This window comes from Acomys russatus, chromosome 4 (genome assembly GCF_903995435.1).
Source record: "Acomys russatus chromosome 4, mAcoRus1.1, whole genome shotgun sequence".
In the NCBI taxonomy this organism is placed as follows: Eukaryota; Metazoa; Chordata; class Mammalia; order Rodentia; family Muridae; genus Acomys; species Acomys russatus.
Window position 1 is genome coordinate 78,267,069 of NC_067140.1, and position 13,338 is coordinate 78,280,406.

At 43.9% G+C, this 13,338-nt stretch overlaps 1 protein-coding gene across 8 annotated transcripts in view; it reads right to left on the reverse strand.

Annotated features, from left to right (window-relative positions):
- The window catches only part of Kif16b (kinesin family member 16B), a 270,389-nt gene extending 269,680 nt beyond the window's left edge, over positions 1–709 (reverse strand). For 5 of the 8 annotated variants that reach the window (XM_051144756.1, XM_051144755.1, XM_051144754.1 and 2 more), the window contains exon 1: positions 528–695. In XM_051144756.1, coding sequence (XP_051000713.1) covers positions 528–574 — 47 coding nt within the window. In that variant the 5' untranslated portion in view covers positions 575–695. Of the gene's footprint in view, positions 1–527 lie in introns of all 8 variants that reach the window. The other 3 variants (XM_051144753.1, XM_051144749.1, XM_051144750.1) reach the window with 3 other exon arrangements.
- Between the last annotated feature and the right edge of the window lie 12,629 nt (positions 710–13,338).

Here is a 13,338-nt window from a genome sequence, read left to right on the forward strand (position 1 = left end):
TGATTCTCCTTCAAGGACGCAAAACTTTGTTGAAGTTTTTTCATTCCCCCATGTAAACTTTAAGAACTGCTAGATACAGTTTAGACGCTGAGTCCATGTTCAGGGACTGGAAAACCTCTCCAGATTAAAAGGTAGCAAGATTAATAGAGACTTCTGGGTTGGCACAAATGACAGTGTGCCTGACAGCTCAGGGGAACCCCTCACACTTCCATGATCCCCCCCCCCAAGTATTTCACTTCACGAATGTGGTCCCTTGGTGTTTTGTAAAGGGCAAAACAAACAAGCCTCACGTCACTGGGGCTGGGGACAGCATATGGAAATCTCCCCGCGCCTCGCGAACACTTTCCCTCAGACTCCCCTTCAACGCGGGAGACCTTTCCTCACATGGGCAGCCAGGACCACTGGCAAGGCCAGGTGGGTCAGGGGCTTGTCCCTTTAAAATCCAGATTGGCCTGTGAGCGGAGCTGGAGACAAGCAGCCCCGGGGTTGGGGTGTGGCGAGGGTGGGGGGCGAGAGGCCCCACTCACCTGCGATTCATGGGCCGGACTCTCACGGCCACCTTGACCGATGCCATAGCTCATCCCGGCCGGGCCCGCGGGGGCTCCCACCAGGCCCTGCGCCCCGCGGCCGCCGGCCACTCCAGCGACTGTACCCGCGCTCCCGCCCACTTCCCTCTCACCCGCCCCTCGGCCGGGGCCGACCTGGAGTTGCTAGGCGGCCACACCTGCCAGGCCACTGAGCATGCCCAGAACGGCTCCCGCCCGCGTGATCCGCGCACCGGGGTTTGGCAGCTGCCTACGGCGCCAGGGGGCGGGGCCTGGAGGCCTGGGCTCCGCCTCCTGGGTGGCCACGCCCCAGCGTAGCCCGGCCTTGAAGTCAATGGCAACCAGCAGCGCCTACTAACCAGGAAACCAGCACCCACCACCCTCATCTCCCACCCGGGTCACGCCCTGAGAACAAGGAAAGGAAAATCACAGAATTTAGGACCTTCTCAAAGAATCCGAGGAATGGATTACCCAAAACGAGCTTTGCTACCATTAACGTGGATCAGGCTTTATCCAGCCAGTGCCAGTCAACTCATCTGTCTTACTGAGGAGGAAACAGTGGAGAACTCTGAGGGATTTCTCTGCTTCTTCAAAAACGTTTAAGCATGTGTTTTGAACCTCACAGTTTAGAAAACAAAGGGTCTAGGATTTTTAGCCAGATAGAAATGTCGTTATATTGACTGGAGTCATATCTGAAGGGGAGTTTTTTGCACGTTTTGTGTCGGTTTGGCAATTTAATTTTAGTCATTGGGAGGTCAAAAGTGAGGTCCACACTCTTTAATGAGAGTTAAAGCAGCCAGCACCAATGACTTCTTACCAGGCTCTCTCCCTGTATAGTGTATAGTAATTCAGTTAGCACTACACACTGCTATTTTACAAGCCTAAGCCTCCACCTGTAAGCCAGAGTTACCTGACGGCCACAAAAACTCATGCACCAACTCTCTCTTCCTCCTGCCCCATTCAGGGTAGCTCGGAACTTACAAAAACAGCCTTCCCCTAGGACCCTGAACTTTTGCCTGTGGACTTGCTGACTGGATGAGTAAAAGGCAAACCCGGTAGCCCTTCAGGGTTTCTAACCATCCTGCTCTCAGGGCCTTCCTATCTCCGCTGTTATTTCACACTCCAGGGCAGATGACTCGGGTTCAAATGGGCTCCTCTAGAAAGCTTAGCTGCGCTGCTCCCACGCTCCCTGCGGAAGCGGGCTCCCGGATGTCCTGCTACAGGACAAGCTTTGAGTCTTCCAGTCTGCGTTAGTGGGCGGCGACTGAGGCATCTGCCTTGCCTGATAATCTGGAACTCCATGGATTAAGTGAGATGATATGTCGGCCAGCATATTGCCCACATGCATCAGGAATTGTCATTTCGCCCGGTTTCCTAGAATCCTACAGGCTAAATCAGAATCAGAGCGTCCCCTCTGTCCGGAGCCTTACAAAGTCTGGACACTTGAGTCGCTTAGACATGGGTGCAGAATCAACCAATCAAGGGAGGGGAAACTTGGGAGTGCTGGAACTGGTGAGCGTGCGCAGTAGCAGAAGCGGCGAGCAAGCCTAGGCACCCTGGCTAACCTGGCAGGTCCACACTTTGGCTGCGGCGGGCAAGGGCGGAGCCAGCTCTATATGGGAGCTGCAAGGGGACAAACTGTGTGGGACACGCTCTAGGGCGGGCGGAACTTCAGCACCAGCCAACTGCAATGTCACTGCTTATAACACGCAAGAATAGGTGTGAGACCTCTGCACCTCAACAGCCACAAAATCCATGCCACTCTTAAGGACGGCTGTGCTAAACTGTAGTTCACTTGTTATTGTGATTTCCTGTAGCTTTCTGAGTTTGGGGTTATGAAGGCAGTTGTCCACTATTTCCAGCAGCTTACATGTGTTCATTATCCACCTGATTGCTACACATTGCGCTTTGACACAAAACTAACATAGTTCTGCGGCCCATGGAACCCAAACAGCAGGCATTTACTCTCTGCACTTAGAAAAAAAGGAGGAAAAATTACAGATTGAACGGGGAGGTTATAACATAAGGGGGCTGCTTATCTTCAACTTTAACAAATGCTCTGGTACCTCTTTCTTTTGTTTCCGATTTTAGAAATTTTAGACTTTTTAAAGTCTTTTAAAATGTAATCTGCACAGAAGCTACTTCCGGAAGTCAAATAAGAAGCTATCCTTTGACCAAACGCTGGGCACAGCATCTGTGAATAAGGACACCTGCCAGGAGGGCGGTTACTCTTAAGAGACACTAAATAAATTATCTTAAAGTCTCTGGACTTGTATTAGAAAAAAATTACCTCTATATGGTCGATCCTAGTAAAATGTGCATCCGTAGTAACATATAAGAATTTGAATTTTAATGATAATAGAAGTCAGAGATATTTTATTCTAAATTGAGACTGTTGCAGATCTCTCAAGTTCTTATATTTTTATTTTGACTTTGAAATTATGCCAGTTGTGAAGTTGATACTATAATTTGTTATTTATCAAAAGTACATATATGACTTCATTACATTTATTTTTCTGGGGTTTTCTTTTCTTTTTTGATGTTTTTTTGGGCTTTTTGTTTGCTTATTTGTCTTTGTTTTTAGCTCTTGTAGCTCAGGAAAAACACATTTTTCTTTTGTATCTCATATTACTTATTCTATGGACTTAGAAATGTTATTCAAAATATTACTCTGGGGCCAGAGAGATGACTCAACAGTTACGAGCCCTTGCTGCTTTTGCAGAAGATGGGAATTCAGTTCCCAGCACCTACAGCCAGCAGCTTACAGCCAGCTGTAACTCCAGGTGATCCCATGTTCTTTCCTGTCCTCCAGCAGCAAACCTCATGCAAGTGTGTGTGTGTGTGTGTGTGTGTGTGTGTGTGCGCGCGCGCGCACGCACGCGCGCGCGTGTGTTCAAAAGTAAATCTTAAAAATCTTTTTTAAAAAATAGGATAGCATGTCACCAATAAGGCATGTATGTGTGGCTTGTTTGTCTGTTTTGCTGTAACATTCTGACCTTCACTTATATTTGAACGTCTTCCTAGTTATTAAACAACCTTATTTCCAAATAGGTGGCCTTGATTTAAAGTCCCTAAGTCTTATAAAATCAGTGCAAAGTGAAAAAGCCCGAATACCATGCTGACTACAAAGCATTTGAATCAACTGGAGAAACCATTAGCAAGAAGGAAAATAGTATGGACCCATTGGCTACACTTTATTCTTTTTCCAGATTCTAGAGAATTAAATAGATTTGCTCTTTCACACACAGGATTTTTTTAAAAACAGATTGACACATTTAAATTGGGATGTAAGTCATCAGTGACATCTCATGAACACACCTATTACCACACCTTATCCTTAAGATCTGCTTTTAGGGGTGTCTTGCAGGAGGAACAGCCATTGAAATTAGGAGTTACACAGTTTTTCTGGTTAGTCTTTGTTTGGTTGACTGGCTGGTTGGTTGGGTTTTGTCAACTTAAAACTAAGAGTTAAAAAAAAAAAAACAAAACTCCATCAGAGTGGCTTGTGGGCAGGTCTGTGGGGGCATGTTCTTAATGAGTGACTGGTGTGAGAGGTCCCAGCCCACTGCGGGTGGTGTCGGCCTGGGTGGGAAGTCCTGGGTTGTATGAGAAAGCAGCATGAGAGCCAGGCCTGCTGACCCACACCTTCAATCTCAGCACTTTAGAGGTAGAGGTAAGAGGATCTGTGTGAATTCAAGGCCAGCCTGGTCTACATAGTGAGTTCCAGGCCAGCCAAGGCTTCCTTGTGAGACCCTGCTCCAAACAAACAAACGAACAAACAAATAAACAAATAAATAATAGGCTGAACAAACTATGAGGAACAAGCCAGTAGCAGCATTTCTCCTTGGCCTCTGCTTCACTTCCTGTATCTAGGTTGCTACCTTCATTTCTGTCTTGTTTGTTTGTTTGTTTGTTTGTTTGTTTTGTTATTGTTGTTTGGGGTTTGGGTTTGGTCATTTCAAGATAGGTTTCTCTGCGTAAGAAAGAGCTCTGGCTGTCCTGGAATTTGCTGTGTAGACCAGGATGGCCTTGAACTCACAGAGAGCGAGTCTGTCTCCCAAATGCTGGAATTAAAGGTGTGTGCCTCTACCACCTGGCACCTTTATTTCTCCCAGTGATGGACTGTGACCTGAGAGCTTAAGATGAATACACCCTTTCCTCCCTAATTTGTTTTTGGTCACTGTGTTTTATCACAGCAATAAAAAGCAAACCAAGACGGCAGCTAACTAATGAGCAAAAGCACCTGTCTGGTTTTCAATAGCTGTGCGGTAATTTCAGAAACAGAAACAACAGTCACCAAATGCAGGTCCAGCATGGTTTTTATTTCCTAAGTTATGAAACATAAGGATGTGGTTAGACTCTCCAGACACACTAATGTTAAATAGAAAAATAAAAGGCAATTGAAAACATGTATGTCAGCGTCTGAAAGAAAACCTAGGCAGCAAGGTAACTGGAAAGATAATCACAAAAAAAAAAAAAGAAAAGAAAAGAAAGAAAGAAACAAAAAAGAAAGAAAAGAGAAAAAAAATCCATGCTTAGTACTTTCAGTAAAGCAGGTCATCATGAATACCAGTTTTCTTTTATAGCAAAGTGAATGAAGAAATTGCAGCAGATTCAATTTAATAGAAGCCATCACCCTAAATTACAGTAATTTTGTATACTAAAATGAAAAAGATTGTTTTCAATTGCATGTAACTGTACCTGTGGTCACAAATGGTTCAGAATTGATGGACTTCGTAGAGTTGGTGGCATCTCACCTCCTTAAGCAGAAGAAAACACATTTATTTTTTCCCCAAAGGGTAAGGGAAGGGTCTGATGGAGGCAGGCATTCTGAAGGCAGGCCTTGCAGGAGAGACAGAGTTTGAGCTGCCAAGATGGGTGAGAAAGGAAATTTTGAAACAAAAGAAATACCTTAGATAAGTGTTCTGAGTTGGGAAACACATCTGATTTCTCACACAGTGAGAAAGTCCTTTTCTGAGCTAGAGCATGAAGGCTTAAAAAAATAATCACACAAATTGAGGGTGCAGCTCAATGGTCATTGCTTAGCATATCCAAGGCTGGGGCTCCATTTCCAGCACCAAAATATAAAAATAATTACAATTTTCATTCCTGCCGAGCAGGCGTGCCTTGCACTGTCAGTCTGCTTTGCCTCTTCCTTGGAGTTGCAAACTGCCTCTGAATGTCTTCATGGCTGCTTGGGCAGCTTCCTTTGGCCTGCAGAATGCAGCAGGGCTGACTTTGTGTGGTTTGCAAATGCCTTGCATGCTTCAAAACTCGTGGTCTATGACCCCAGCTGCCTCCTGGCCTGGGCAAGTCCAGGGCAGCCTGCTGAAGGATCACATGACTCAGTCACACCTAGCCATGCAACAGTAACCGGTCGGGCACCAGCCTTATGAAGAGAGCTACCCAAGACCAGTTGGTCCCAGGCAAATTGGTAACAGATCATGTGTTACTAAAAGTTGAGGACAATGACAAATAGAACTGCCATACTGACCTGGAGCCTTGCTGAAGCCACCGGGCTTTCAGGTGTGTGTTACTGGTCACATAAAGGGCAATTCGGTAATTGGTAATCTTGTAGAAATAACAAGTAGTGGAAAAACTGGAAAGCAGGGGCCTTGCTCTGGTTTCTTTAGAATTACATCTGAAATCTCTGAACCTTTGTGGTCACTTGTTCCTTCCCCCACCCCCTTGAAGCTACCAAGGCAAAATGACTTTAGAAACCTTTTTTTTTTTTTTCCTTTTTTTTTTTCCTTTTTTTTCCCACCCTGCTTTGGAATTTCAGTCAATGAAGCACATTCCCAGAAGCGCTGATGCGTTCCAAGAACATGCTGTGCACTGAGTTGTGTCTCCAAATCTGACACCCACCAAGAGTGCCCTCTCCTCTGCTTGGGCCTTACCTCCCTGGTCCTCTCCACTGAGGCAGCTCTCAGGGCTCTCTCTTTCCTCCTCCGTGTGTTCTGCTGCAGAGGTGGCCTTGCTCATCTGTGACTGGCTAAACCAAAACACAATTTCTTTTTTGAGACGGGGTAGCCCAGGCTGGCCTGGGACTCTCAATCTGCTTGCCTCGGCCTCTGCAGCTTCATTGGTATGTTTTAAAACTTGCCTTTCTGTATTTCTCTTCCAGTAAAATTGTGAAGCCTTTAAAGGTAGAGAGCGGGTCTTACAATTATCTATACTACCAGCTTTGTAAGTGGTTAACTTAACAATTAGAAAAACTAATAAACTCATTAAACCATTCTGTTTCTGTAGGTGGCCAGTGTATATATGTGAGAATTTCTACATGATAATTTTCTGGCCTATTTTGTCCCTTTTTGTTCTTTTAAGTGGCCCATAACATTGAGGTTATGCCATTTGTTACTGTCAAGCTTAATTAAGCCCATTATAATTCATTAACCCCTGAGCTTGCTTTTTAATTAACATTGATTAACACAAACAAGTACAAAATAGGCCATCAGCACTTTGCAGAAGTGCTGATTCTGATCGTATTGGTAATCCAATACTGCATTGAAGATGGCAGGATGCTAATTTGTACTCTCTTCCATGAGGAGATGGATGCTATGGTGTAAAACAAAGCTGAAATGCAAACAATCCACTGGTCCGTTTCACCTGATGAAGCCTTTACCCATTGACTCTCGCTATGGTGTCTTAAACCTTGGGTAAGCTTGCTGAAAGCACAGTGCCAAGTAACTTGCCTAATTGCATTCCTGGGACAAATAAGAGAAGTGTTTCAAAGCCAACAGATGGATGGTAGAAGGTCTAGTCACAGCAAACCAGCCCCTCGGGTGCATGGTAGAGAGCTAGAGGCCGAAATCTCATTCTGTAGTTCCGGGATCAAGGCCAGAGTTTGATTGCAACAGGTCAAATGATGAGAATGATCAACAGCGAGGACCCCAGAGAAAAATGACTCCAAAAAACCACCAAATGAAGGAACAGCCCAGGAATAAATTATCCTTGCCTTTCCAACAGCGCTTCTACCAAAGGACGGCCCATGTTCCAGATGCTACGTAGGTACTCTTTCTTCCACATCAGAGGTCGGATCCATCCTTGAGTGCTTGTCAAGGAAGGTGCACTGTGCTCATATGTAAGGAGGACTCACGGCCAGGAAAGGATGGGCACACAGTTGGACCAGGAAGAAGTGTGCAGTGCTGAGAAGCCTTGATGGTTCTGTGTTTTGTTCTAGTTTGTTTGTGTGTAAAATAAGTTCCGTGAGGTTCGGCCCCACTGCACTGGAGGGAAGGACCCACAGAGCGGATACCATCTAAATCAACGGACCCGGAGCAGACAGCTAGCTACTGGGCTCAGGGAATTCTGTGGCTTATGTCTCTGCACCAACAAAATGTGCTGCAGAACTCATTCAAATGCTGGCGAGGAGAGTGACTTCGTATAATGGGGGTGCTTCCAAGTCATTGCTGTGCGCCATTAGCAAGACTTGTGCACCCCTGTGCGACTTATAAAGTAGAAATCTGCCAGGTGAGAAAGACGTGAAAAATGGCCAGGGGCCATACAGCTTCAAAGTACTGAAGTTGGGTGTGAGTCGGATCCTCCTGTGTCCTGGAGGCTCAGCCATACCTCAGTGCCTTCTCTTCAGCAAAGACATTTGGTTGGAGACGTTTCTAGAAACAGAACAGTCGCTGTCAGAAGCAAAACAGAATAAAGATAGACACACACACACACACACACACACACACACACACACACACACACACACACACGCACACACAGGGAGCATTGGTCACATACAGAGCATTCCTCCCTGCCATTCCTGAACACTGCAATCAGGGTATTTCATCAGTCCCAGCAGAGTAGTGAAGTCATGTGATCCTCTTTCCCAGTGTCTCATTCTCATTCTCCCTCCCCCAGTTATACACATAAACCACACAACAACTTTTTTCTTCTTACTTTTAAAGAATATAAAACATATTCAGTGGGGTGCATACAGTGCCAATGGGTAAATTGTTTCACGTGTATAGGCTTGTCTGCTGTAGTACTATGTCTGAGGTTAGGTGATGATCCTATGAAAAATGAAGGGTTATTTTGCCTCCCAAAGAAGGACGACTTTAAAGGTATTAAAGTCTCTATTTTCTTCATTACTGAGGCCTCTTCAGCTCATGGAAGAAAACAGAAAGACAAACACAAACATTCTAAAGACAAAGAAAATATACTCAACTTCTGGAAAATACCATCATCTGTCTATAACCGCAGTACCCAAACTGTTCTCAGTGGGATTCACTTCCAAAGGCCTCAAGAAATTAAGCACCAGCATAAAGTTCTGTGGCTACAAACCCAGCCCAAACCGTAGTAATAACCAGACAGTCACACCCAGATTCCAAGCAGTGTGCCATCAATAATAGTGCTACTATTAATAATACTAATAATAATAAATAAATAATTCCCTTGAAGCACAGGGGGTTCTTTTGGTTTGGGATTGTTGTTTGTTGTTGTTGTTGTTGTTGTTATTTTGAGACAGGGTTTTGCTGTGTAGCCCTGGATGTCCTGGAACTCACTCTGTGAATTAGGCTGGCCTCAAATTCACAAAGATCTGCCTGTCTCTGCCTCCTGAGTGCTTTGATTGAAGGCGTGTGCCTTCACACCCAGATCAGGGTTCTTAGTTTTAAGCTCAGATATAGAGCAGCTATTTTAAGAGAATAATAGGCATACATATTGGCCTACACTTCTAGAAACTTTTACAAATGCAGATGGTGGCCTGGCTCCCAAGGATCAAGCTACATAAAGATACTGCCATGCGCCAAAATTCCCCTAAGCCCTCCATAGAGTCTTCCCCCTATTCCAACCCACTACAGTCAGCAATCTGCTTTCTGTGCTCCCGTGGTTCATTTTTTTCTAGAATAACATGTAAATTGAATCATAGAATGCATGCCTTTTTGGAGTTTGGCTTTGCATAATGCATTTGAAATGCATCCATATTGTTGGATGTACCCGTGGCTCCTTCTGTTACTGAATTTAATTACACCACAGTCTGTTTAGTAGCTCACTAGTCAGGGGACATTTGGTTTATTTCCAGTTCTGAGCCATTATGAATAAAGCCATTATAAATGGTCACACACTGAGTTTTGTGTGAGGCTAAAGTATTCATTTCTTTGTCATAAAAACCTAGGAAGTAGCAGTTCTCAATCTATGTTAAGTGTGTGTTTAACTGTTTGTTTTAAGTAAAAATCATTCTCCAGAGTAGAGTGTGCGTACACATGGAGAATTTGTGCCACTAGACATAGACCCAGGACTTTGCACATGCTAGGTAGGTGCTCTACCACCAAGCTACATCCCTAGCCCATGGTTTGTTCAGAGACTTGCAATTCAGTCTAGCTGGCCTCAAATTTATGATCTCCCTGCCTAGGCCACCCAGTATTGAAGTTATAGGTGTGCACTGCTACACACACATTGATTGTGCTACATTCTCACCAGCATTTGACATGCTAGTATTTTTAGAGCCACTTTACCGGAGATGAGGAATAGACATTTGAAACTTAATAGCATGTTCATAAAACGTATTGCTTTCTTCAGAGAAGACTTGAAATCTCAAGTCTATTTATCTGAGGGCAAACTGGGCCTCACTAATTGGAAGCTCATATTAATTAGCCTATCTGAAGCTACTTTTACTTCTTTAGTCTTACGTTGATCAGTATTTATTTATATCCCAGTATCAATGCCAATTTTCATAGCATGTTTGTGAGAGGCAGAATTTCTGCCTACACCTTCTTTGGACTTCTCACAGGCTCTGCCTAGAGTTGGTACCTCCTCAATCCCTTTGGGATATTTAAAGCAATGAACAACCTTCCTTTAAACCACCATTTGAAGTACATTTTCTATATTCAGAATATGAACTGTTCTTCCAGCTTCTGCTTTCAGGAATATGCCTATCAAAACCACTACTAGGATGCTGGGGGAAAATGGGGGAAATACGTCACTGCAGTAAATGAATTATTACTCAGGGGTGGGTGGCATGCCAGGGAATTCAACAGCCACCCTACTTTGCCCACACTAGGCTCAGAGCACTGCTCTTCTCTACAAGGAACCAGTGCTGGTTTCTCTTTCGGGCAAAACCACAAACTCAGAACCTGGTCCTCTTGGATTTATCATACAAACTCCTCCTGGCCTGTGCTGGCTTCTCTCTGGAGCTCTTTGCTAAGGACTTAACCATTTGCATCTGTCTCTCCCACATGCTGGTTCCAGTGATAAGCTGTCAGCAATGATACTGGAGATATTCTTCTGTATATCACACATGTCCCTCCCTCTAGTCTCCCCTAATCAGATCTTGTCATCTTACCCTAGAGAAAAGATGCCGCACAATTCAGCTGGATCTTTAAAAAAAAAAAAAACAGTAATATTTCTTTAAAATGGAGAATATATGCACAGAAAACAAAATCATTCCTTTCCTAGGTTCCTGGAATACCTCAGGATAAGACATACTGTACACTTACTTATATTGCATATGTGTATATAACTGCATGTATGTAACATACACTCTAGATATTTCTATTCTTTGTACAAATATATCTAAGGAATTATGTTATTTCAGAGCTTTATAATTTCAAGCAAAATAATGTAATTTCTTACACTAACATGCACTAGTAATATACTTCACTACATCCGACTCACTTTTCACCACCTGTATAATGTTCAGTGTTGTGTATTTACTATTATTTATTTTGCCTTTGAGTGTCCTTCAAAGTGTCCAATATAATGGCAAGCAACTGAATCAAGGCAGACATATATTTCATAAAAAAAGACTGGCTGAATTGAATTCAGCAGGACTGTTCCTAATAGCTAAGATCTGCAGACTGACAGGTCTTCTATCTCATTGTCCCTCTGTCTGTAGCTTATGGGTTTCCCTCCCGGTATTTGAATAAAGCGCTGGCATTTAATTCTACATTCCACCCTGAAGATAGGCCAACGTGTTTCACCTCGAGAAGGGCTTTTCCTACCTTTTAACTACAACTCATTTTCTAAAGCCCACAGGAGGAGTCACAATCCATGGAGCCTGTTTTTAAAAGTTGGATTCTACTAAGGGTAGAGGGGAGAGTGCATATTGGGGTTAAACAAGCAGTTCCTGGCCCCAGCCTTGCTACCTGTCTTTGCCTCTCATACACAACTTGAAAGCAGACTGCCTTTGATAATATGCTGGTGCACATCCCATGGCCAGCCTGTGGAATTTCTGGGTCATGAATTATGTGGCGTGTAGTTTCCACAGTGATTATTAATTGGTACACATAAACAAGCTCCCATATAGGATCCTGGCCAACATCACCTTTGAGTGCCTACTTTCTCACCCCTCCAAGAATCGTGAGTTCATACAGCTCATTCTTTACAAATATGACAGTACAATATGGCATTCCAAGGTGCCTTGATTGGACTTGTAAAACTTCCTCCTGTACTCAGTGGAAAGGAGCAGACCTTTGCAAATATTTGGGTGGCATCACTATTTCCATCTCTAACATTGTATCTAGCACCCACTCCTTTGTTTCTTGTATTTTCGGCTGCTCCTTAAACCTTATAAATTTGAGAAATTAGCATTTTTGGTTTGTACTTGTTCTCATTCTTTTTGTAGTTTTGGCTTTGTTCGCTGTGTTTCTGTCTCCTTGCATCTTTCTAAGGCAGGGACAAATCTGACTGTGTTAAGCAGGGTGGTCTTAATCTTTCCAGTTGAAGGTACCTTCCCACCCCAGAGTCTGGACTAGTGGGGACCACTGTTTGTGATGGAGCTCAAGTAGATTTTTCTTTTCTTTCTTCCTTTTCTTTTTTCTTTCTTTTTTTTTTTTTTTAAAGTTTGGTTGATTGGTATTGTTTGTTTGCTTAGTAAACTTTATTTCCTTCCTGAGTGATTAAGTAACTGCATTCTGTATCTTTCTTAACTCCTCAGACTTTTCCTTTCTTTTTATTCTGTTTAGGGCTGGGACCAGGCATGCAGCAGGTGAGACAGCCACAGAGGCAGCAACAGTTAAGCAGATGGCCTTGACCTTTACAGCAGGTGGAAAGGTGGATTCAGTCTCCAGCGGCAAAGCTTAAAACCATTGATGACAGAACAACAGGTGCTGAGCCACTAGCAATAAGGACAGACTATTGCAAATGGGTAATCAGTCTGCTGACATAGGCTGGCAACACGGTGGACAACATCCAGAAAGTAAGATTGCACTTTCCTCTGTTAGGTCAAAGGTCTTAGCTACAGATGCTGCTACTACCAAACACCAAACACATCCTAGGGGACAAGCCAAAGGAGGAGGAGAGAGGTGCATGCTGGGATGTTCAGCAGTGCAGCATCACAAACTCGCACTTTGACTACAGCTTTACTCAGTCACACATCATTCATATTTTAATGTACTTGAACTTATTTCTGTTACAAAAATCAATTTTGGGTTTTGTGACACTCCTAGGAAGGCACTTGCTAGAACAATATTATATAAAAATATTCTCTGTGTTTCATGTTTTCATGACCCATAGCAACATACATCCCCCTACACACACACACAAACACACACACACACACACACACACACACACACACACACACACACACACAAATCCTGTGATTTGACACCTCAACCACATCTTAGAAAAAAAGGAAAAAAATCTGCCATGTAAAATTAGTACTGTGGAGGAATGCCTTTAGTGGGTATAGCAGTTATCAATAATGAGCTGTTTGGCCAATCAACAGGGCAGAAAGACAGGAAGTGGAAAGCAGGACTTCTCAGGAGGGAAGGGGGAACTCCAGGAGGATGGTGGAGCAGGTGGCTAGAGAAAGAGACTGATGGAGTAGAAGCCACCCTGAGAGTCTTCAGAT